Raw genomic sequence first — 26363 nt, forward strand, 5'->3', positions numbered from 1 at the left:
TCAGATGGCTACAACAGCGATGTTATCACCACCAATACTATATCTAGTATACACAAACATACACACACACACACACACACACACGTATTTACAGGCTGCTGTGTATACGGTTTGTAACAAAAAACATGCACAATGGGAAAACAAGGCAAAAAAAAAAAGAATACAATGATCAGGCTTGTGTTAATGCTTAACCAACAAGCTTTTATGGAAAATGGATGAGTTTGTTCTTTCACTTCCCCTTGTAGGCAATATCTAAAGATAAGGAAAATGGACTAGAACAGACACAAAAGTACACTCATTAGTAGTCAACCGTGTCGGCTACTTGGTCCCTGGGATTTCATACGCTAAGATAGTTAAAAAAAACAAGGTAAAAACATTGTGTGCTTGTATTACGTAAAGTAGGTAGGAACAGATTATCTCCTTACTATAATACAAATCTCCAATGGGAAGGTGACTAATATTGCGGAGCAAACAAAAATCAAGCAATTCAAAGACTATTCTTAAAGGGGTTGTCCACTACTAGGACAACCCCCTTCTGTTTCCACATGTGCAGTGGTTCGTGTTCCCGAGGCTTATGTGACGTCATGTGAGCTCTGCATCCAATCAGTGTCTGCTCCTGTCTCCTCCCTTCGGACCAAACAAGTTAATCAACAAGAAGTTAGAGCTGCAGCTGCGCTAACTTATTGCTGCTTGGCCGTTTGGTCCAAAGGCGAGGAGACAGAATAGGACCTGTGTCTATAAGACATTATGGCATCTCTTGTAGAAGTACCATAAATACAGTGGTCATTAACAGTTTACACACCCCTGTTAAAATGCCAGGTTTTTGTCATGTAAAATAATCATACCAAGAAACTGCATCTCCAGGTAGAAGTGTGAACAGATGCCAGCTTCAACTGTTCATACTTGCTGTGTTCTATTTGGAGTTGCAGTTTTTTGTTTCTTGCAGTATAAATTGGAGGTATAAATAGCCTCCTATTCTGACTGTCTTTCCTCTCATTATCCCCAGGGTGGTGTTAATTAGTGTCAGACCCTACCTGCCCATATATTTGTAGACTTGTAGTACAGGAGAGGCATTAAAATAGGATAGGGTACTGTCAAAGAAAGGTCACCTTGCCGCAGTTGATGGGCATACATGATTTAGCCAATGTGTGCACAAAGAAACTTCATTTTCCAAGTATAACTTAGATAGCATGAATGCATTTTAAGTTTCATATATTCCATGTTTGCTTATATCGTAGCGCTTACAGAGTGCTGCTGTATTTTTTGTGTTTTGTGTAGTTATAGCAGCTGGCACCTGTTTACACTTGCTGTGTTCTATAAGGAGATGAAGCTTTTTGTTTCTTGTAATTCTGAACACAACCACATTCCCATTACAAGAGGGGGTTAACACTTATGCAACCACATTATTATAGATTTGTTGTTTTTATTTTCCCCATCAAAAAATATTTCAGTCTGTTTCTAAATGTTTTTTTACAGATTATAGGTGACAGTAAAGGTGGGAAAAATTGTGAAATGATTTTCATTGGTATGACTTTTTTTACATGACAAAAACATGGCACTTTGACAGGGATGTGTAGACTTTTTATATCTACTGCATTTAAGATAGAAATATTCTTTAAGCCTCCTTCATGGCCATCACTCAGCAGTACTGTAAAACAGTATGCATACAGTACATCTGATGACGTAGTTCTGTATACACAGGCATTTTACCATCAGGCTTCTATCAGGATGCAGGAAAGCATCAAAGGACGTTTCCAAGAGAGAAATACCCAACCACTGTGTATAGCAAGGCTTTGTGTAATAGTGCTGGAACTAGAAAGAATGTGATATGATGAGAGGAAGCATTTAAAGTATAAGGAGGACGTGGTACCATGTCAAAAAAGTGACCAGTTTTTGCTTATATTTCATTTGTTCTGCTTGGCCGAGTAATGTTTTGTTTTTTTTATCCACCATATAGTTTCACAGATATGAGCATTTTTATTTAGTGCTAATTTTATCGACTTTCCAAAGAGGCATTGCCCACAGGGTAATTATGCAGAGCACCCTAAAGACATGACCCCAGAAAATCCTTTGAGCCATGTCCCCTTGACAAAGACCATAAAAGATAGCACTAATTACAAAGACCTATCACTGGCCCTGTATCGCAGATTTATAGGGACTCTGTCAGCACAGTATGTCTTTTCAAACCAAGTACAGGCACTCGGTGCAGCATGGAGGGGCTAATCATGTAAATACACCTTCCCATCTGCCCGTTTTTCATCTATCTCATGCCTTCTCTGGCTCTATGAAACCAGAGCTGTCAATCAAAGAAGGTGGGTGGGGGGGGGGGGGTTAGGGTTGTTGGAGATAGAGGGGAAAGCAAGTAGGTGAGAAGGTGTATGTAAATGTTTGGCCCCATTAGGATGCACTGAGCGCCTGTACTTGGTTTGAACAGTCATTCTGTGCTGACAGTCCTTTTTAGATGTAAAAGCAAAAAATACAAACAAAAAGAATACTCATGGAAGCAGCAGAAATAAAGACCAAAAACTGGTCACTTTGGAGCCCGTTCCAGATCCACTTTCATGCTATGTGAAGTGGAGGTACACTACTCACAAAAAGTTAAGGATTTGAGGTTAAATATATGTAAAACGTTCACTCTACAGTGATATTTTATCAAGAAAGTAGGGTATTAAGTAGAAGCAGCAATGGTGATTTCCTCATCTCAAACAATTTATTGAAACAAAAGCCAACAACCGTGGTGGTATAAACCCTCACCACCATCACCCCCCAAAAAAATGTCAATGTCTTAATAACTTGTCATGTGGCCTTCAGCAACAATTACAGCTTGACAATGACATCTCCTGCTGTTCACAAGTGGACTATTGTCTGAGGACGCATGCCATCCCACTCTTCTTGAAGGACGGCCTTCCGGTCATTGAGGTTCTGGGGTACAGAATTACAAGCCTCTACACAACGACTCAGCTGATTCCAAAGGTCTTCTATAGGATTCAGGTCTGGAGAGAGTGCAGACTATTTAAGGTATCCCTGTCTTTAGCAATTGTTCCCTAATGATTTGACTTCGATGAGCTGGAGGATTGTCCTCCATGAGGATGAAATTAGGTCTGCGTACTTCATACAGAGGCACAATGACTGGATTAATTATGTTATGCAAGTAGTAGAAGCTTGTCACTGTACCATTCACAAAGTGCAGGGCAGTTCTGCATTGACTATACACACCTGCCCACACTAACACCACCACCACTAAAGACTCGTCTGGTGACAAAAGTGACTGATGCATAGCGCTCTCCTTGATGTCTGCAACATCATTGGTGGCCATTATTTCTGCTCAGCGTGAATCGACTTTCACTAGTGAACAAAAGAGAGGTCCACTGGTCCTTCGTCTAGCATGATGATGCCAGTGCTTGGTGGTGTGGTTATAAATTGTTGAAGGTCATCTAGCACACAGACCACACTCATGTCAATGGTTTTGAATGGTCTGATGTGACACTTGTGTGACTCTCACCTCCCTTAAATGTGCCTGGAGTTGTGTGGCATTAATCATTCGATTCTGAAGGGCATTGTTCACAATGAAGCAGTTATCGGTGTAGGATGTGGCCAGAGAATGTCCACTTCTATGCCTTTCGGTGACCCTTCCAATCTCTCTGCATCTCTGTTGCAACCTGCTGATAACACTCTTGGACACTCTAAGATCAGTGGCCACTTCCATCTGGGAATATCCTACTTGAAGGATATTACTTGGTACTGTTGATCATTTGTTAGGTGTCGTCTTGGTCTCATGATGTCAAAATTTGAACGGCATGATGAGGAGGACTGTTTAAATACCAATTCTAATTAAACCCTGAAATTCATTGGGCAATTCATGGATCAAACACTGTTGTGAAATTTGCCATTAAGCTCCTTGTCAGAGAACAACAAGTTGTGCAAAAAGTACAGTTTAACAGTTGGACATGTGCATTCAAAAGCAAAGAGAAGGTCACATTAGGATCATCTGAAAAGAGAGCCTTATAGGACCATTCTGAAATTTCACTTCGAAAGGCAAATATCCCTAACTCTTAGTAAGCAGTGTATATTACATTAGCACTAAACATGTATATTGGGGTGACATAAGTGCAACAGTTTAGTTAACTTTACAAACATTTTTCATGAATGTCTATAGGTAGCTTAAAATAAATAAAAAGAATGATCATTTATACAATTTGCACTGAGTGATAGAAATGATTGTGTGTCTATTACCAGACTTACACTCTTAGGGGTACTTTGCAGGTTGCGACATCGCTACTGCGATATCGTCGGGGTCAAATCGAAAGTGATGCACATCCAACGCCAGTAACGACGTCGCAACTTGTAAAGCCTAGATGCATCGATAAACGATCGCAAAAGCGTCGAAAATTGGTGATCTGTGTAGTGTCGGTCATTTCCATAATTTCGCTGCAGCGACAGGTACGATGTTGTTCCTCGTTCCTGCGGCAGCACACATCGCTGTGTGTGAAGCCGCAGGAGCGAGGAACATCTCCTTACCTGTGTCCTGCCTGCAATGAAGAAGGAAGGAGGTGGGCGGGATGTTTACGTCTCGCTCATCTCCGCCCCTCCGCTTATATTGGCCGCCTGCCATGTGACGTCGCTGTGACGCCGCACGACCCGCCCCCTTAGGAAGGAGGCGGGTCGCTGGCCAGAGCGACATCGCAGGGCAAGTAAGTGCGTGTGAAGCTGCAGTAGCGATAATGTTCGCTGCGGCAGCTATCACGAGATATCGCATGTGCGACGGGGGCGGGGAATATCGCGCTCGGCATCGCTACAATCGGCTAACGATGTCGCAGCGCGAAAAGTACCCCTTAGCCCTAAGCCACACGGCATGAAAATCGGAGCAAGTGGAATGCGATGTTTTATCGCATTCCACTCGGAGCAATATTAGCCTATGGGCGGCTTTGCACGTTGCAACATCACACATGCTATGTCGGTGGGGTCAACTCGAAAGTGACACACTTCCGGCGTCACTTTCGAGATCGTAGTGTGTAAATGCAAGATGATACGATTAACGAGCGCAAACGCGTCGTTATCGTATCATCGTTGCAGGCTCCGAATTTTTCATAATTATGCTGCAGCGACAGGTACGATGTAGTTCCTCGCTCCTGCGGCTGCACACATTGCTGTGTATAACGCCGCAGGAGCGAGGAACATCAGCTTACCTGCCGCTGGCGGCTATGCGGAAGGAAGGAGGTGGGCGGGATGTTTACATCCTGCTCATCTCCACCCCTCTGCCGCTATTGGCCGCCTGCCGTGTGACGTCGCTATGACGCCGCACGACCCGCCCCCTTAGGAAGGATGCAGGTCGCCGGCCAGAGCGACGGTCGCAGGACAGGTGAGTGCATGTGAAGCTGGCGTACCGATAATGTTCACTACGCCAGCTATCACAAGATATCGTACCTGCGACGGGGGCGGGGACTATCGCGTGCGACATCGCAGCATCGGCTTGCGATGTCGCAACGTGCAAAGCCCACCTATGTCCCAGAACCCATGAGCGATTATTTTCTCAGCCCTAATCGCACCGAGAAAACAATCGCAGCATGCTGCGATTGTAATGCGAGTCTTGTTTCAAGTCTATGGGGCGAAAGAAAAATCGCATTGCTCTCGCGGTACACCAGTGTACTGAAAGTGCAGGGCGAGAATGGCAATAGCTGGCAACGGAGGAGAGAGGTAGATAAATCCCTCCCTCCCCTCCACAATGCCTGCCCGCCCCTCCGCAGAGCCGGCTCGTCCCTCCTCAGTGCCGACCCATCCCCTGCAGCTGAGGTCCGATCGCATGATCGGACCTCAGTCGCAGTAACACTCGCATGACACTCAGCTCCTGCTGTACTGCCAGCGTGAGCCGAGTGTCATGTGAGAATCGCAGTAGATCCCCGTGTGGCTCCGGCCTTAAAGGAAATCTGTCACCAGGATTTTGAAATGTAAGCTGAGGACAGCATGCTGCAAGGGTTAAAAAAGTAAAACCATCTTTGCTTCTCTTATCTATGTGTCAGCTATTGTTTCCTCATTCAGGTGCAGAGCAGACTGGTACACCCCCTGCTGTAATTGACACCTCACAGTCAATGCATAATCTCTATGGAGAGCCTGAAGTGGGTGACCACAGCTCCCAGCTCTGCTACACTCAATTTTGAGAGAAAGTCAGAACAGCTGCACCTTGTAATCTAAGGGTGACTTTGCATGTTGCAACATCGCACGTGCGATGTCGGTGGGGTCAAATCGAAAGTGACGCACATCCGGCGTCACTTTCGACATCGTTGTGTGTAAATTCTAGATGATGCGGTGAACGAGCGCAAAAGAATCGTTATCATATCATCGTTGCAGGCTCCGACTTTTCCATAATTATGCTGCCGCGACAGGTACGATGCTGTTCCTCGTTCCTGCGGCAGCACACATCGCTGTGTGTTACGCCGCAGGAGCGAGGAACTTCACCTTACCTGCCGCCGGCGGCTCTACGGAAGGAAGGAGGTGGGCGGGATGTTTACATCCTGCTCATCTACGCCCCTCCGCCGCTATTGGCCGCCTGCCGTGTGACGTCGTTATGACGCCGCACGACCCGCCCCCTTAGGAAGGAGGTGGGTCGCCGGCCGGAGCGACGGTCGCAGGGCAGGTAAGTGCGTGTGAAGCTGGCGTAGCGATAATTTTCGCTAGGCCAGCTATCACAAGATATCGTACCTGCGACGGGGGCGGGGACTATCGCGTGCGACATCGCAGCATCGGCTTGCGATGTCGCAACGTGCAAAGCCTACCTATGGCTAGTTTCACACTTGCGTTGGACGGCTTCCGTAGCATTGCATTGTGTGACGGATGCAACTGATGCGTTGCATATAGTGGCACACCGGATGCTACAAATCGTACAAAACAACGGAAAGCTTTTTTTTTTTCTTTTTTTTTTTTTCTTCTTTACAGTTTTACCGGCAGCAGACTATTGTGAACGATCAGCTGATCGCTCTCAATAGCCGGCGGCCGGTCGCTCAGCTGAGCGCTGTCACATGCCGGCGGGCGGGCGCTCAGTTGAGCACTGTTACTTGCCGGCGGCCGGGCATGCCGGCGAGCGGGGCGCTCAGCTGAGCGCTGTCACTTGCCGGCGGCCGGGCATGCCGGCGCTCAGTTGAGCACTGTCACTTGCCGGGGGCCGGGCATGGCGGGCGCTCAGTTGAGCACTGTCACTTGCTGGCGGCCGGGCATGCCGGCGGGCGGGCGCTCAGCTGAGCGCTGTCACTTGCCGGCGGCCGGGCATGCCGGGGGGCGGGCGCTTAGCTGAACGTTCGGCCACCTTGACACAAAATAAAGTTTGTGATTTAAAAAAAAAAAGAGCATACGCAGTGGAATCCTGAGGATGCCGCTGCTCAAGAAAACGTTACATGCTGCGTTCCTCCCACTGGGCGGAAGCAACGGAGCGTCGCCCAGCGGAAGCAACGCAGGTCCTTTTGGCACAATCCTTCATCCATACAAGTCTATGGAAAACAGCGGAATCCGTTAACGGATTCCGCTGTTTTCCAAAAGGGCAGATTGTAACGGAAGGAAAACAACGCAAGTGTGAAAGTACCCTTAGATAAACATGGTTAGTTTGAGAATCTCCTTGCCTGCATCATGCTGCTCTCAGATGAAGCAGGAAAATCCTTTAAAGTTGCTCAGTGTTCCTGGGCATAAAAATTGTCACGAACTAGGTAAGTTAGTCAACCTAGCAGGAATGAGTCAAAGGACAAACTAAGCAACCTGTAAATGGTGACAATGTAAATTAGACGAGACAACAGGCACACAACTCTGAGAGATACACTGCTATTTTCATAACAATGGAAGAAATATAACTCCTAGTATAACGAGCCTTTGGCTATATACTTTGTGTTACAATTCTGTGCAAAATTCTGCTTAAATTTAACACAGAAAGTGATTGCGTATTGCAACAATATGACATCACTTTCTTATCAGCAGGGATGCAATGGCTGGGACCCCTATCGATCTTCAGAGTAATTAGGGTGCAAGGCTAATTAAACGTTGTGGCTGCTTCACAATTATGTCCTAAATACCTGTGACGCTGGTCAGCCGCTATACAGGGAGCTGCACCACAGCCTAATATACTTGAGTGGAGCTGTGCTGTAGATCTACGCACAGCAAGTGTCTTCCTTTGAAAGACATTTATGGAAAATCCAGGAAGCCATGGTCACTTAACTATTTCCATATCTTATATAGTGAAAGAATTTATCTCAGCACAGAGTAGCTGCTTTTAGGGGGCAGTTGCTCATGGTTGGTCAGACATTGTTAGTTCATCAAAAATGCTAAATTGTCATAAAGGATTTTGCTTTTAAAAAAAAACATAAAAAATTTGCAAAAAAAGATGTGCTCAAATGTTGAAGTGTTGTGCATTCGAAGTAAAAGGGGGAAAAGCAACAAAATTGTAAGGATATCACTTTACAGGGTATTCCAGCTCTCATGTTAAAAAAGAGAATTTTGTTTACTTACCGTAAATTCTTTTTCTTGTAGTTCCGACATGGGAGACCCAGACCATGGGTGTATAGCTAGCGCCTCCGGAGGACACACAAAGTACTACACTCAAACGTGTAGCTCCTCCCTCCGGGCTATATACACTCCCTGGATGACAATCTACCCAGTTCAGTGCAAAAGCTGAAGGAGGACATCCACCCATAAGTAGAGATAGAGTAAAACTCGGCAAAACCAGAACTCTGTCTACTAACAACAGCCGGTGAAACACACGGAACTAAAAAACTGCCAACAGGCAACAGGGAGGGTGCTGGGTCTCCCATGTCGGAACTACAAGAAAAAGAATTTACGGTAAGTAAACAAAATTCTCTTTTTCTTTATCGTTCCTTCCATGGGAGACCCAGACCATGGGACGTTCCAAAGCAGTCCATGGGTGGGAAATAAACCAAACTGAGAAGTAGGCAAAACCTAACTTCACAAATGGGCGACAGCCGTTTGAAGGATGCGTCTGCCCAAGCTCGCATCTGCCGAAGCATGAGCATGCACTTGGTAGTGCTTCGAAAAAGTGTGCAGACTGGACCAAGTGGCAGCCTGACACACCTGCTGAGCCGTAGCCTGGTGCCTGAAAGCCCAGGAGGCACCGACAGCTCTGGTCGAGTGCGCCTTAATCCCCGGCGGGGGAGGCACCTGAGAACACTGGTAGGCATCGGCGATAGCCGACCTAACCCAACGAGCCAGGGTCGGTTTAGAAGCAGAGAGACCCTTGCGCTGACCCGTGGTTAGCACAAAAAGTGAGGTGCACCGCCGAAAAACGGCGGTGCGTGACACATAGATTCGGAGCGCCCGCACCAAATCCAAGGTGTGCAACGCCTTCTCAAAGCGATGCACAGGGGCCGGACAAAGAGAGGGCAATGAAATGTCCTGGTTAAGGTGGAAGGAAGACACCACCTTAGGGAGAAAGTCCGGAGTCGGACGAAGAACCACCTTGTCTTGGTGGAACACCAAAAAGGGGGATTCCGAAGAAAGCGCAGCCAAATCAGAAACACTCCTGAGAGAAGTTATGGCTACTAGAAAGACAACTTTTTGTGAAAGTCTAGACAAAGGAACCTCCCTGAGAGGCTCAAAAGGGGGTTTCTGTAAGGCCGTGAGGACCAGATTAAGGTCCCAGGGATCCAAGGGCCGCCGGTAAGGAGGGATGATGTGAGATGCGCCCTGCATGAAGGTGCGCACCTGAGCCAGTCGGGCGATACGCCGCTGGAACAATACCGACAAAGCCGACACCAGTGCCTTGAGGGAATTGAGGGACAGACCTAACTGTAGACCTGACTGTAGAAAAGACAGGATGGTCGGCAAGGAGAACGGCCAAGGAGCATGGCCGGAAGAACGACACCAGGACAGGAAAATTCTCCAAGTCCTGTGGTAAATCTTGGCCGAGGAAGACTTCCGAGCCTGAGTCATGGTGGAGATGACCTCAGAGGGAATGCCTGAAGCCGTCAGGATCCAGGACTCAAGAGCCACGCCGTCAATCTGAGAGCCGCAGAATTCTGGCGGAAGAACGGACCTTGAGAGAGAAGGTCTGGGCGGTCCGGGAGATGCCACGGCACCTCTACGGACAGGCGGAGCAGGTCTGGGTACCAAGCTCGCCTGGGCCAGTCCGGAGCAATGAGTATGACTCGACGGCCCTCCGTTCCGATCTTGCGCAGAACCCTGGGCAAGAGCGCTAGAGGGGGAAACACATAGGCCAGACGGAACTGAGACCAATCTTGAACCAGTGCGTCTGCTGCGAAGGCTTGAGGATCGTGGGAGCGAGCCACGTAAACCGGAACCTTGTTGTTGTGCCGGGAAGCCATTAGATCCACTTCCGGAGTGCCCCACTTGCGGCAGATCGATCTGAACACTGACAGATGCAGGGCCCACTCGCCGCCGTCCACGGTTTGACGGCTGAGATAATCGGCCTCCCAGTTTTCCACCCCTGGGATGTGGACTGCAGATATGGTGGACTTGAAGTCCTCCGTCCACTGGAGGATTCGTTGAACCTCCAACATCGCCAGACGGCTGTGAGTCCCACCCTGGTGATTGATGTAGGCAACCGCTGTCGCGTTGTCCGACTGAACCCGAATGTGCTTGCCCGCCAACAGGTGGTGAAAGTCTAGGAGAGCTAGAAACACAGCTCTGATCTCCAGCACATTGATCGGGAGGGCTGATTCGGACGGAGTCCAAGTGCCCTGTGCTCGGTGATGGAGAAATACCGCTCCCCAACCGGAGAGGCTGGCATCCGTGGTGAGGATCACCCAGGACGGAGTAAGGAAGGAGCGTCCCTGTGACAGGGAGAGGGGCTGAAGCCACCACTGAAGGGAGTTCCTGGCCTGTGATGACAGAGCCACCAGCCTGTCCAAGGAAGAGATCCTCTTGTCCCAACAGCGGAGAATGTCCAGCTGCAAGGGACGCAGATGGAACTGGGCAAAGGGAACCGCTTCCATTGACGCCACCATCTGACCCAGCACCTGCATGAGGTGTCTGATGGAATGACGGCGGTGCCTCAGCAGAGAGCGCACCGCCAGACGAAGGGACTGCTGTTTGACTAAGGGCAACTTGACAAGTGCCGGCAGAGTCTCGAATTGCATCCCTAGGTACAGAAGTACCTGGGTCGGGGTCAGAGTGGACTTGGGCAGGTTGACAAGCCACCCGAACTGAACTAGCGTGGCGACAGTGAGAGAGACACTCCGCTGGCAGTCTACACTGGATGAGGCCTTCACTAGAAGGTCGTCCAGGTAAGGAATCACTGCCAATCCCTGGAGGTGCAGGACCGCAACCACTGCTGCCATGACCTTGGTGAACACTCGAGGGGCCGTGGCTAAGCCAAAGGGAAGAGCCACGAACTGGAAATGTTCCTCTCCGATTGCAAAGCGTAGCCAACGCTGGTGTGAGACCGCAATAGGCACATGCAGATAGGCATCTCTGATGTCGATGGATGCCAGAAAATCTCCTTGGGTCATTGAGGCAATGACCGATCTCAGAGATTCCATGCGAAAATGCCGCACCTGAACATGCTTGTTGAGAAGCTTGAGATCCAGGATGGGCCGGGAGGAACCGTCCTTCTTGGGGACTAGAAAGAGGTTTGAGTAGAAACCGCTGAACCGTTCCCGGGCGGGAACCGGAACAATTACCCCGTTGGCCTGCAGGGATGCCACAGCCTGAGAGAAGGCGGCTGCCTTGGAGCAAGGGGGTGTGGACAGAAAAAATCTGTTTGGCGGGCAGGAAGAAAATTCTATCCTGTAGCCGTGGGAGATGATATCCCGCACCCACTGATCAGCGACGTGTTGGAACCACACGTCTCCAAAGTGGGAGAGCCTGCCACCGACCAAGGACGTTGCTGGCGCAGCCAGATAGTCAAGAGGAGGCTGCCTTAGTGGCAGCGGCTCCTCCAGTCTTTTGAGGACGCGGCTTTGCGCGCCAGTTTGATTTACGATCCTTGGCTGCGGTAGTGGACGCGGTCGAGGGCTTCGAGGATGACCAGTTAGAGGAACGAAAGGAACGAAACCTCGATTGGATCCTGCCCTGGACAGGTTTCCTGGCCTTAGTTTGAGGCAAGGAAGTACTCTTCCCGCCAGTAGCCTCCTTGATTATGTCATCCAGCTGTTCCCCAAACAGCCGGGACCCAGCAAAAAGGGAGACTCGCAAGGTACTTTTTAGAGGAAGCGTCTGCTTTCCACTCTCGAAGCCACAAGATCCTGCGGATCGCGAGGGAGTTAGCGGAGGCCACCGCCGTGCGGTGAGAAGCCTCCAGGATGGCAGACATGGCGTAGGATGCAAAAGCCGAAGCTTGAGAAGTTAAGGCATCCATCTCAGGAATAGAGTCCCTGGAGAGGGAATGTATCTCCTCCAGAGAGGCAGAGACTGCCTTGAGAGCCCACACTGCCGCAAAAGACGGGGAGAACGAGGCTCCAGCCGCCTCATATATAGACTTGGCCAAAAGGTCAACCTGGCGGTCAGTGGGATCCTTAAGAGAAGTGCCATCAGCCACAGCTACGACTGTGCGGGCTGAGATTCTGGACACCGGAGGGTCTACCTTTGGGGACTGAGCCCATTCCTTAACCACCTCTGGTGGAAAAGGAAAACGGTCATCTGAACTACGCTTCGGAAAACGTTTGTCAGGACAGGCCCTGGGTTTGGTAACAGTGGTCTGAAAGCTGGAGTGGTTAAAAAACATGCTTTTAGCTTTCTTAGGTGAGGTAAACTGGTGTATCTCTACCAGAGAGGCTTGTTCCTCAGACTCTGGTGGGTTGAGGTTCAGTACGGAGTTAATGGACGCAATCAAGGCACTAACATCTGCATCACCCTCAGACAAGTCAATGGGGTACATAGAGGTAGCGTCTGAGCCCACAGTAAACGAGTCCTCCTCGCCCTGTACCTCGGCACGTGAATCAGAGCCGTGGGAAGAGGAAGGAGAAGGGTCCCTGCGTCTCCGTTTAGGGGGACGGGGTCCTGGGACATGCTCTGGGAGCTCCGCAGAGCTAGGAGCAGCCTGAGAAGGGGGCTGATGCATGGTCAGCAGTGTCCGGGACAGCTGCCCCATGGAGTCGGCAAAAGACTGGGAAATAGCTTGTGAAAAGGATGCTACCCAAGCCGGGGGTTCAGCCACCGGGGCCGAACCAGCCGGAGGGACCCCTGCGGAGGCTCCAGGCTAAGACACAACCATGTTAGCACAGGCATCACAATGTGGGTATGTGCTTGGCTCTGGCAGAATGAGCTTACATGCAGTGCATATAGCGTACATGTTTGCAGCCTTGCTCCTAGTGACAGACATGCTGCTGAGGTGGGAGCTCTGCAGCCAGAATACACTCCTGTAGAATGCCTGAGAGTGTAAAAAAAAAAAGTCCACAACCAGAGGTTGTGGCTTACCAGCCCGTGCTCTCTGTGTGCCCTCCGGATTCCACCGCTCCCCATGTGAAGCGTCAGCCTGCCTAACAGTATGCAGCTGCAGCATCCAGCGCCTTCCAGTGTAAGAACGCTGAGAAAATGGCGCTGGGAGAAAGAGGGGGGGCGTGTATAAGCCCAAGAGCGGGAAAAACGGAGGGCAGAGAGATACAGGGAGATATACAGGGGAGGGAACATCTCCCCAGAGAGGAGTGCCCTCCCCTCTGCTGGTCGGGCGGTGGGCGGCGCTGTATGCAAAACATGCAGAGAAGCCAAAACCGAAACTAGGCCCAAACTGAAGCCGGGGCCTAGATTTAAAAATGCGGCCGACGAGCAGGCACCTTCGGCGCGGTTCTCAGGGGAAATCCCCAGAATCGGCCGGAATTTACAGTAACGCTAAAACACATACTGTCCCCCTAATAAAAGTACCCGGGACCCCTGAAAAACGTCTCAATACTTAGCTTTGAGACGCAGGGCCATGTCCCTGGAGAGGGGGGTAAATGCTCCTTCCAGCAGGGACCAGACAGGGCTGCGGATGGAGACCGGTCTTCTGCAGGCAGAGAGGACCGTGATGGCTCCCACTTCCAACCAGAGCCTCTCAGAGGATGTGAAGGAGCGCGGCATGTGAAGGCTCCAGCCTTGTAAAGTCAACCTTAACAGCACCGCCGACAGAGTGGGGTGTGAAGGGACATGCCGGGAGTCCAGACTGGACCCGCTTTTCTTCCAAATCTTTAAAATTAAAATAAAAATGAAAAAAATATCAGAGAATGCAAGTGTGTGTATCCTCCTGAAACACAAAGCGTTGAACTGGGTAGATTGTCATCCAGGGAGTGTATATAGCCCGGAGGGAGGAGCTACACGTTTGAGTGTAGTACTTTGTGTGTCCTCCGGAGGCGCTAGCTATACACCCATGGTCTGGGTCTCCCATGGAAGGAACGATAAAGAAATAGCGCAAAAGGTTGACCTCTTTACAAATAACTAAATAATTGTTACTTAACCCAGGGTTCTCAAACAGACGGCCCAGGGGCCATATTCGGGGCCTGAGGCCATCACCTGCGGGGCACCTTTGGGAAAGCAGAGAACATGCCAAAAGAGGAGTGCACCAACGTCCCTACAGGACATCACACTGGAGCAGTGTGTCAGAGTGCAGGCCAGTCTCTCTTCCACAAAGCTTAAAAGGGTACTCTGGGGAGATAAAAAAAAAATGGTGTACTGTCTCTGCCCTCATACACTATAAATCAAAGCCACTGCAGTCCTAGTATCTGTAGATTACTTTAGAATCAGTAATATAGTAGCTCCTCCTCACCCCTCTTATATGAGACGTTGCATCACAGAACAGTTTAAAGCGCAGTGATGCAGCAAAGAATAGGGAGGTGTAGCGGGGGTGTGGCCGCCAGCTCCAAGCTCTTCCAACCTGCCAGCCCCCCTGATACTTGCTTCTATTACAGCAGCTGGCTGGCAGGTAGAAATGTATGGAGTTGGTTACCACACCCCCCGTTCTCTGCTGCACCACACAGCTTTACAATGGTCTGTCACGTAACGTCCCATACGGGAGGGGTGAGAAGCAGAAACTATTTGATTGATTTTCAAGTGATCTAAAGGTACTAGATCTGCAGTGGCCAGCTCAGCGTCACAGTGTATGAGGGAAGGGACAGATCAACATTTTTCATCTTCCCGGAGAACCCCTAATCCCTGGTAGGTACATTTTTTTTTTAACTCCTCCCAATATTCGCTTTAATTGCGCGGTGCAACAGGACGTGACTTATCGCAAACCGCCACACATGTAAGACGTGATGTTTGTGTCAGCTCACAAGTAGAGCTGGCATCATCATCAGCAGGTATCAGCTGTATATCATAACTCATATCCTACTGTAATGGCCAGCATAGCAATTTAGACATTGCGCACAATAGTTACAATGGTATTTAGATTGTTATTTGAGGGAGGGGCTCCCTCTTTAAGCCTATCGGTACCCTACCACTGTGTGCTGGCAGTTGCCATGGCAACGTAAGGCCAGGTAATACAGGAGCCTGTAAGGCACTGCAATAGCAGGGGAAGTGTCCGTGTAAGGCCTGTTTTTCACTGACGTATTAAAAACTTATATATCCCTCCATGTGCCGTGATTCACGGCACACATGGGTTGTTCATGTGCAATCCGTCATCCGTCATCTGTGATTGCACATGGAGATAAACTCACCTGTCCCTGCTCCTGCTGTCCGTGGTGCTGAACTCTTCGACTCTGCTGTGCTTCCTGCCACCGCTGCAGCTACTTCCGGGTCGGCTGTGCCTGCATACATGAATAGGCATGCCAGTAATTAGTCCGCTCTGAAGTAGCAGCCAGCAGAGGCCGGAGACAAGCAGCGCTGAAGAAGGGGAGTTAAAAATGCTTTTTATTTTCAATGTCCGTGTTTTTCTGGTACGTGTTTCATGGATCACACCATAGTGTGGTCTATGGGACATCAGTGATGCCGGAAAAAAATGGACATGTCTCCGTGCAGCAATCACAGACACGCGTGTACGCCGCACATAGACACGATCAGTGAAAAATCACTGAGGTGTGCACAGACACATTGATTTTAATGGATCTGCGTATGTCCGTGATTCTGGTACATATTAAAACTAGCACATACGTACAGAATCCCTGACGTCTGAAATAGGCCTAAGACTGACATCTAATACCCTGCTGTACAGAAATACTGCAGGATATTAGATTAGCAAACAGGCAAGTAAAATTTTAAATCCCATTTAGGAACAAAAAGTAAAAAAATTGTAATTAAAAAAAAAAATAAAAAAAAATTAAATAAATAAATAAAAGCAAAATAAAGTATAAAAAGATAACTAACAATATTTTGCAACTAAAAAAAAAACCCAATTACACGTTTGGTATCACCGCATCGATCAACCCAAGCTGTAAAACCATACCGTACCATAACACATAGGATGAACACAGTAAGAAAAAAAAAGAGAATTTTGTTTACTTACCGTAAATTCTTTTTCCTATAGTTCCGACATGGGAGACCCAGACCATCTGGCTTCTGCCTCCGGAGGACACACAAAGTACTACACTAAAAAGTGTAGCTCCTCCCTCCTAGCATATACACCCCCTGGATAACCAAATATAGCCAGTTTAGTGCAAAAGCTGAAGGAGGACATCCACCCACAAGTAGAGATAGAGCAAAACCCGGAACAACCGGAACCTCTGTCTACAACAACAGCCGGTGAAAACACACGGAACAAGAAAACTGCCAACAGGCAACAGGGAGGGTGCTGGGTCTCCCATGTCGGAACTATAAGAAAAAGAATTTACGGTAAGTAAGCAAAATTCTCTTTTTCTTCATCGTTCCTTATGGGAGACCCAGACCATGGGACGTCTCAAAGCAGTCCATGAATGGGAATAAACAGAAAACTGAGAAGTAGGCGAAACCTAACTTCACAAATGGGCGACAGCCGCCTGAAGGATGCGTCTGCCCAAGCTCGCATCTGCCGAAGCATGAGCATGCACTTGGTAGTGCTTCGAAAAGGTATGCAGACTGGACCAAGTGGCAGCCTGACAGACCTGCTGAGCCGTAGCCTGGTGCCTGAAAGCCCAAGAGGCACCGACAGCTTTGGTCGAGTGTGCCTTGATCCCCGGCGGGGGAGGCACTTGAGTACACTGGTAGGCATCGGAAATGGCCGACCTAATCCAACGAGCTAGGGTCGGCTTAGAAGCCGAGAGGCCCTTACGCCGACCTGTGGTTAGCACAAAAATAGAGGTGCACCGCCTAAGAGCAGCGGTGCGAGACACATAGATCCGGAGCGCCCGCACCAGATCCAGAGTATGCAACGCTTTTTCAAAGCGATGAACAGGAGCCGGACAAAAGGAAGGCAGGGAAATATCCTGGTTAAGGTGGAAAGGAGATACCACCTTAGGAAGAAAGTCCGGAGTCGGACGGAGAACCACCTTGTCTTGATGAAAAACCGAAAAAGGTGACTCCGAAGAGAGCGCAGCCAAATCAGAGACTCTCCTGAGGGAAGTTATGGCCACTAGAAAGACCACTTTCTGTGAAAGACGAGACAAAGAAACCTCCCTAAGTGGCTCAAAAGGGGGTTTCTGCAAGGCCGTGAGGACCAGATTAAGGTCCCAGGGATCTAGAGGCCGCCGGTAAGGCGGAATGATGTGAAATGCGCCCTGCATGAAGGTGCGCACCTGAGCCAGCCGGGCGATACGCCGCTGGAACAACACTGACAGAGCCGAGACCTGTCCCTTGAGGGAATTGAGGGATAGTCCTAGCTGCAGACCGGACTGCAGGAAGGACAGAAGGGTCGGCAGGGAAAAAGGCCAAGGGGCATGGCCGGAAGAACGACACCAGGACAGGAAAATTCTCCAAGTCCTGTGGTAAATTTTTGCCGAGGAAGACTTCCGAGCCTGAGTCATAGTGGAGATGACTTCGGGAGGAATGCCGGAAGCCGTCAGGATCCAGGACTCAAGAGCCACGCCGTCAATCTGAGAGCTGCAGAATTCTGGCGGAAAAACGGACCTTGTGAGAGAAGGTCTGGGCGGTCCGGGAGATGCCACGGCACCTCTACGGACAGACGGAGCAGGTCTGGGTACCAAGCTCGCCTGGGCCAGTCTGGAGCAATGAGTATGACCCGACGGCCCTCCATTCTGATCTTGCGCAGGACTCTGGGCAAGAGAGCTAGAGGGGGAAACACGTAAGACAGACGGAACTGGGACCAATCCTGAACCAGCGCGTCCGCTGCAAAGGCCTGAGGATCGTGGGAGCGAGCCACGTAAACCGGGACCTTGTTGTTGTGCCGGGATGCCATTAGATCCACTTCCGGAGTGCCCCACTTGCGGCAGATCGACCGGAACACTGCCGGATGCAGAGCCCACTCGCCGTTGCCCACGGTTTGACGGCTGAGATAATCTGCCTCCCAGTTTTCTACGCCTGGGATGTGGACTGCGGATATGGTGGACTTGGAGTCCTCCGTCCACTGAAGGATGCGTTGAACCTCCAACATTGCCAGGCGGCTGCGAGTCCCGCCCTGGTGATTGATGTAGGCAACTGCTGTCGCGTTGTCTGACTGGACTCGAATGTGCTTGCCCGCCAACAGGTGGTGAAAGGCTACGAGAGCTAAGAGCACAGCTCTGATTTCCAGCACATTGATTGAGAGGGCTGATTCGGACGGAGTCCAAGTGCCCTATGCTCGGTGGTGGAGAAATACTGCTCCCCAGCCGGATAGACTGGCATCCGTGGTGAGGATCACCCAGGACGGGGTCAGGAAGGAGCGTCCCTGAGACAGAGAGAGGGGCCGAAGCCACCACTGAAGAGAGCTCCTGGTCTGTGGCGACAGAGCCACCAACCTGTGCAAGGAAGAAGTCCGCTTGTCCCAACAGCGGAGAATGTCCAGCTGCAGAGGACGCAGATGGAACTGGGCAAAGGGAACAGCTTCCATTGACGCCACCATCTGACCCAGCACCTGCATGAGGTGCCTGATGGAATGACGGCGGGGCCTCAACAGAGAGCGCACCGCCAGATGGAGGGACTGCTGTTTGACTAAGGGCAGCTTGACAAGTGCCGGCAGAGTCTCGAATTGCATCCCTAGGTACGTGAGTTTTTGGGTCGGGGTCAGAGTGGACTTGGGCTAGCGTCCGAGCCCCCAGTAAAGACATCCTCCTCGTCCTGCGAGTCAGCTCGTGAATCGGAGCCGCGGGACGAGGAAGGAGAGGGGACCCTGCGTCTCCTTTTAGGAGGACGGGGTCTGGGAGCAGATGAAGAATCCTCTGTGAGCTCTGCAGAGCGAGCCGAAGCAGCAGAGGCGCCCTGAGAAGGGGGCTGATGCATGGTCAGCAGAGTCCGGGACAGCTGTCCCATGGAGTCGGCAAAGGACTGGGAGATAGACTTAGAAAACAATTCTACCCAAGCCAGGGGTTCAGCCACCGGGGCCGGAGCAGCCGGAGCAGCCGGAGGGACCACTGGGGAGACTCCAGGCTGAGGCACCACCATGTTAGAGCAGGCATCACAATGAGGATATGTGCTCAGTTCAATCAGTATGAGCTTACATGCAGTGCATATTGAGTACAGCCTTGCAGCCTTGCTCCTAGTGTGAGACATGCTGCTGAGGTGGAGGCTCTGCAGTAAAGAACACACTCCTTCAGAATGACCTCCAGAGAGTGTATAAGAAGGTCCACAACCAGAGGTTGTGGCTTACCAGACCGTTTTGTGTGCCCTCCGGATCCCACAGCTCGGACCCCCAGACAGGTTGCAGAGATGCAGCAGCCAGCACCGATCAGTGTGAGAACGCTGATAAAATGGCGCCGGAGTGAGGAGGGGGGGCGGGGCCTAGTCCAAGAGCGGGAACCGGAGGGCCAAGGAGATATACAGGGGAGGGAAACATCTCCTCAGAGAGGAGTGTCCTCCCCTGTGCTGAACGGCCAGTGGGCGGCGCCGCACTGTCCCTCTGCATGACTGACATGCAGGGGCAGTGAAAACGAAAGTAGGCCGCAGCCGAAGTCGGGGCCTAAATTTTACAATGCGGCTGGCGCGCAGGCACCCTCGGCGCGGTTCTCTGGTGAAAACCGGAGAACCGGCCGGAAATGTCACAAAGGTTACATAACACACCCTCCCCAACATTAAAGTGCAAGGGACCCCCCTGACAATAACGTCTCAATACTTAGCTTGTGAGACGCAGGGCCAGGTCCCTGAGGGATGAGTGCTCCGTCCAGCAGGGTCCTGAAAGGGCTGCGGATGGAGACCGGTCTCCTGCAAAGCAGTGAGAACCGTGCTGGCTCCCACTTCAAGCCAGAGCCCGAGGGATGGTGAAGGAGCGCGGCATGTAAGGCTCCAGCCTTGAAATCAAACTTAACAACACCGCCGACACAGTGGGGTGAGAAGGGACATGCCAAGGGTCCAGCTTGGACCCGCTTTTCTTCAAACTCTTTAAAATCAAAAATCAGATGAGAATGCATGTGTGGATGTGTGCCTCCTGAACACAAAGCATTGAACTAGCTATATTTGGTTATCCAGGGGGTGTATATGCTAGGAGGGAGGAGCTACATTTTTTAGTGTAGTACTTTGTGTGTCCTCCGGAGGCAGAAGCTATACACCCATGGTCTGGGTCTCCCATAAGGAACGATGAAGAAAAATTTGCAAAAAATGTAGCTTTATCATTAGGACATGTCCTCACTGTCAGTATTTGGTCAGTTTTTACCTCAGTATTTGTAGCCACAATCAGAGAAAAAGTATAATCGAAACACGTCACCACTCCTGTATTTATTACCCACTCCTGGTTTTGGCTACAAATACTGAGGTAAAAAACTCACCAAATACTCAACGTGTGCACATGGCCTTATACGGACACAAAAAAATGGAATAAAAAAAGAACAAAACGTTGTATAGAAAAAAATGGTATCACCGAAAACAAGGAATGAAGTCTGTCAACTTGAAATGCTTTCTATGTGCGGCCTGTTTACCTTGCTGAGTGTTAGACCCTTCACTAAACGCCTGCCTCACTTCCCTCCCTGCTGCCTTTATTGAAATGCCCACAGCATTGTCATCCTACATCTAAACAAAGCAGACAATCACAGAGCCCAATTATTGGCTGCAGCGGTCAAGAAAGAGAAGCAGAAAGTCGGAGCTATTGCCGGAAGGGGCAAGTCATGGTTTTGTCATTTTTGACGAGTTCAAGACTTTGGTCCATTTACGTTTAAAACCAGAAAACGCCTTTAAAATTAAATCAAACACAAACCAGCGCTAACACAAGGATTCAAGTATACAATCAAGAAAAAAAGAAATGTGCCAGGTCAAGAGTTTCACCCAAAACAGATACATTTTATTACAGAGACAAAAACTGCAAAAAATACAAAAAATAAAGAGCACACTATCAAAACTATACCATTAAAAACACTTAAAAAGCCAAGCTATTAGGCTAGTAACATGCCTTTCTCAAACTGCATATATGATATGGTGCCATTTAACCCCTGTACACAGCAACCCCACTTGCAAATACAAAAGGTGACAGAGTGCATATACCATGTGGATGGAAGCAAAAACGCTATAAAGATCAATAAACAAATATAGGATACTTTAAATGAAAAAGCTCCATATATCGACCCAGGATGAAATCAAGGGGTCAGACACCACTCTTGGCACCACCATGAAACCCATGGACCTGACAATGGACCCTTAAAGGGAACCTGTCACCACTTTTTCGGCCTATAACCTGCAGACACAACCACTGGGCTCTTATATACAGCATGCTAACATACTGTATATAAGAGCCCAGGCCGCTGTGTAGAACATAAAAAACACTTTATAATACTCACCTAATAGTCGCGCTGCGGTGAATTCTAATCAGATGGGTGTCTCCGTTGTCCGGTGCTAGCGTCACCTCTTTCGGCCATCTTTGTCTTCCTTCTTCTGTAGCCGGGGTGCATGACATGTCTACGTCATCCGCACTCGTCGGCATTGCCTGAGTAGGGCAGATCAAAGTATTGTAGTGCGTCTGCGCGGGACCGGCGAGTGTGTATGCCTTAGGATGCGTCATGCACACAGGCTTCAGAAGGAGGACGAAGATGGCCGAAAGAGGCGGCGCCGGCACTGGACAACGGAGACGCCCATATGGCCCACTCCACCACAGCGTGACCGTTAGGCGAGTATTATTAAGTGTTTTTTATGTTCTACCCCTGGCCTGGGCTCTTATATACAGCATGTTAGAATGCTGTATATAAGAGCCCATTGGTGGTGGCCGCAGCTTATAAGGCAAAAAAGTGGTGACAGGTTCCCTTTAAAATGCCAAAGAGTGCATGCTATAACACGTGGAAAAAGCAGATAGTATTAGAGACATATTAAACCCTGAAGCATAGGTTATATGCACTGTCACCTTTTGTGTTTGCAATTTTTGTATCTGTAATAAAATAAATCTGTTTTGGGTGATCCTCTTGTCCTGGCAAAGTTCATTTTTTCTTGTTTGGATACTTGTCATATATTTGTGCCTAGGGTGATCCCCTTGGAGTATAGTGCCCTCTGTTAATTATTTGTGTACACAACACAAGAAATAAAAAAGCATATCTACTGACCTAAGTATAGAATGAGGCGGCTTTCTAATATCAATTTCACTGCATTCGAGCAAGAGTTCCCAACATTATAGTGCAGAAATAGTTACATGTCATATCGGTGTTTTGTGCAGCGCTTTTCTGTAGCCCAATGCCCTGCTGACAGCGTCTTGGGAACTATTTCGGCTAAGTCCCCACAACAGAACAAAAGATAATTTTTTATAGTTCTGCAAAAACAGAAGATTGTGCACACTAACTAGAACAACACTTACTAGTCCTGAAATTAACTTGTCCCATAAAGAATATAATTCCTTTTTAATAACAATAGGATATGACAACACATCAATCAGTACTGGTTGCATTTCCAGAAAACAATTCCAACTACTGTAGGTTGGGTGCAGCAGAATAAGGTTTTATGAAAATTAATCGATTTGCATTATTTCTCTTTATGACAGTAAGGGTGTTTTTTTTAGAAATAAGAAGGTTAAAGCAGTCAGAATCTACATTATGGTCAGAATCTACATTATGAAACATGGAACTGCAGAACAGGCAATAATTTTCACATTTCAAAAGTACCAAAAATATCTCTGCTAAGAGTTTACCTCCATGGAGCCAGTTTTTCTAGCTCGGGTAAGGGGCGATTTCCGGTGAATGCCGATTGGCTCTGAAGGCAGCGGTGACATAAGGATAGATCTGTCTACTTCATCTGTTCCTTTTGCCTTGGTCAAGTCTTCCAAACTCCCTTGATCTGTTTTTTTGTCTTCATTCTGGTGTAGAGAGGAAAACACATTTCTTAATCCAGGGCTACCATGTTGCTTTAGAGAAATTCCATAATGGGCACCAGTCATTAGATTCATGTTGCCTAACCCACGGGGAGCTTGAATCACAACCTGACTCTGCGATTGCAGCTAGGTATGTTTTACTCTGAAATGCTGCAAAGAAACATCGTTTGAAAAGCCTGGGACCATAGGGAGAGACCTAATGTGTATATAGGACTTGTCAATCAACTGCAGAAAAGTAGGAAGAAATCAGTCATCATTGGGTCTCTCCCTATAGCCACTGGCTAATCTTTCATGCAATGTTTTCTGTTAAATACTGAAATGTTTTACAGTAGGACATCTCAGACTGCGATCGCACAGTCAGCCTATGATTCATGCTACCTGTGGTTCAGGCTACATTAACCTAATGATAGATTACTTTTAAACAGTTATTCCCAGTTTCAAAGAAGGGTATAATAGGAATGTACTTGTAAAAGCAAGAAACTTTCCAATCCACAGTTTAATATAACTCACCCTCCTCCCTTGATACTTTAAATTGTGATTTATTTATTTTTTAATTGCATTAATTACTGGGCACCACTGCTGACTAAAAATTCTAGCAGAATATGCGCAGTGCGTACAACCTCTTTTCTATTGAGCACTGCACTGAAGCTGGCCGGGATCACTGTAATCTCCTGGCATGGCCAGCTCCAGTGCTACAGAGTTCCTCCGATGCTGCAGTGGCAAAGCTGCCTCACATAGCAGCATTGGAAAGTGCACACTTTGGGCCAGTAATTCAGGTAGGAGTGCTCTCCCTTTTACCCTATCAAGCAGGAAGTCTGGTGGCTGGAGAGTGGAAAATTCCTGTAAACTAAACATTTTGCATTACAAGTTAAGTAACAAAAAAGTTGACTGATCACTATAATTTAAGGGGGCTTTACACGCAACGACAATCGCTAACGAGATGTCGTTGGGGGTCACGGAATTCGTGACGCACATCCGGCCTCGTTAGCGATGTCGTTGCGTGTGAAACACGCGAACGACCGCTAAAGATCAAAATTACTCACCGTATCGTTGACACGTCGTTCTAATCTCAAATATCGTTGCTGTTGCAGGACGCAGGTTGTTCGTGGTACCTGCGGCAGCACACATCGCTATGTGTGACACCGCAGGAACGAAGAACATCACCGTCCCTGCGGCCACTGGCAATGAGGAAGGAAGTGGGCGGGATGTTCCGGCCGCTCATCTCCGCCCCTCCGCTTCTATTGGGCAGCCGCTTAGTAATGCTGCTGTGACGCAGAACGAACCTCCCCCTTAGAAAGGAGGCGATTCGCCGGTCACAGCGACGTCGCTAGGCAGGTAAATATGTGTGATGGGGACTAACGATGTTGTGCGCCATGGGCAGAGATTTGCCCGTGACGCACAACCGATGGGGGAGGGTGCTTTTACAGGGTGCTGTGTGTAAAGTGGTCTTTAGACCTAGTTATGAAGGCAAAACATCTTGGTCAATTATAAAAATTGTACAACTTTGTATAACATTTCTAGAGAAACGCATAGAGAGAGGCTATGAGAGGCTTCTAACTTAGACTGAGATTATGCAATTCAATAGGGTCATTAATTAGAAGCCTCAGATTTACAGTGGAGTCAAAAAATGAGACTGTAGACCTATATGGATTCAATCACTAATTAGAAGCCTCCGAATTACAGAGGAGTCCAAAAATGAGGCTGTAGACCTGTATGGATTCAATCATTAATTAGAAGCCACAGAATTAGTGGGTCTATAAATGAGGCTGTAGACCTGCATGAATGCAATCATTAATTAGAAGCCTCAGATTTACAGTGGTGTCGATAAATGAGGCTGTAGACCTGTATGGATTCACACTAGGTCCAGTTTGCCAAAATTGTCTGCAATCTATTCATCTTGACTTATTGTGGACTTTGGAAGTCACCCTCTTCTACAGTCTTTCATATTCTACTAGAAGGGATACAACAAAGGTATGCATAGAATTAGAATATGGTCTCTATAAAGAGTAACGGTAGTTATAAAGCCCCACTCCAGCATTTTTTTTATTTTTTCATTTTACTGCAAGAGTGTTGCTTTAAATCTAAGTCCTCTGCCCTCTGTCTTATACTCAACCTCCTGGATCTTCATCTGTTTTCCACGCCACTCTAGTCAGTCTCTGGCGATTTGTGACCTGCCGGCAGCTCCAGTGTTTCAAGGAGCACGCCAGATATCACATCTCAATATATCTCTATGAGAGCCTCTTTATGACCTCGTTCTGGTCCTCATAGACTTGTATTGAGGGCTTGTGACATAACTTCTGACTTCTGGACAGTCATAAGCTGTGGTCACAAGATGGCGCCACATAATGGAAGCAACGCCGAATAAAGGTGAAAGCGCCGGAAGGTGATTAAGACTGGGGGCAGGGACCTTAAATTTAAAGCACCACTCTAGCGGTGAACCCCCTCCCAGCTGGAGTGGTGGTTTAAGCTTTATTTCATAAATCAATAGTACACATGACAATAATAAACTTTGTAATATATTTCATCAGACAAATGTGCTTCTTTCTCCACCAGGACTGATCTTTCATTTTAAAAATTCTCAGTTCATTGGTAAAATCTGTATTCAGTGAAGACATAAAAGTACATTACTGCAATAGGAGATGGCAGTCACAACTAATAAGATTCTATGTAGAGGACAGGGAGTGGAGGAGCTAGAGGCAGAGCTCCTTTCTCTCCCTCTACACAGACTCTTACCAGTAGCATTTTCCATCTCCTAACTGTAACTTTCTGTCTTCGCTGAATACAAATTTTACCAATGAACTATGAGGTAAGATATACTGACCAGGAAATCTAGATATAATTTGATTGTTTGGTCATCAAGATTGTCTGTGCAGATTTTATGTATAAGTGGGGAAAATATGACTCTCCGACCTGTGACTGTGGAGCAGATCATCAAACTATCCAGCACATTGTTGAGGAGTGCCCCCTGAGATCCTACCATGGTGACAAGAAGGATTTCTATATTGTAAATGATAACGCTATTGCATATATAGAAAATCTTGATATTCAAATTTGATTTTTATCCTGTTGATATTTTTCAATCACTGTCTATTGTCTGGTGTTTATTTTTATATGATGGTAAGATATACGTTCATACGATTAAATAAAACCAATGAACTGAGAATTTTGA

The 26363-nt window shown here is 48.3% G+C and overlaps 1 protein-coding gene across 9 annotated transcripts in view; it reads right to left on the reverse strand.

The window, feature by feature from the left end:
* The window catches only part of PPIP5K1 (diphosphoinositol pentakisphosphate kinase 1), a 316383-nt gene that overhangs the window by 101752 nt on the left and 188268 nt on the right, over positions 1 to 26363 (reverse strand). For all 9 annotated transcript variants that reach the window (XM_075345881.1, XM_075345880.1, XM_075345875.1 and 6 more), the window contains one exon: positions 23015 to 23179. In XM_075345881.1, the coding sequence (XP_075201996.1) occupies positions 23015 to 23179 (165 nt within the window). The remainder of the gene's footprint in view (positions 1 to 23014; positions 23180 to 26363) is intronic.

Source organism: Anomaloglossus baeobatrachus, chromosome 4, assembly GCF_048569485.1.
Source record: "Anomaloglossus baeobatrachus isolate aAnoBae1 chromosome 4, aAnoBae1.hap1, whole genome shotgun sequence".
Classification (NCBI taxonomy): Eukaryota; Metazoa; Chordata; class Amphibia; order Anura; family Aromobatidae; genus Anomaloglossus; species Anomaloglossus baeobatrachus.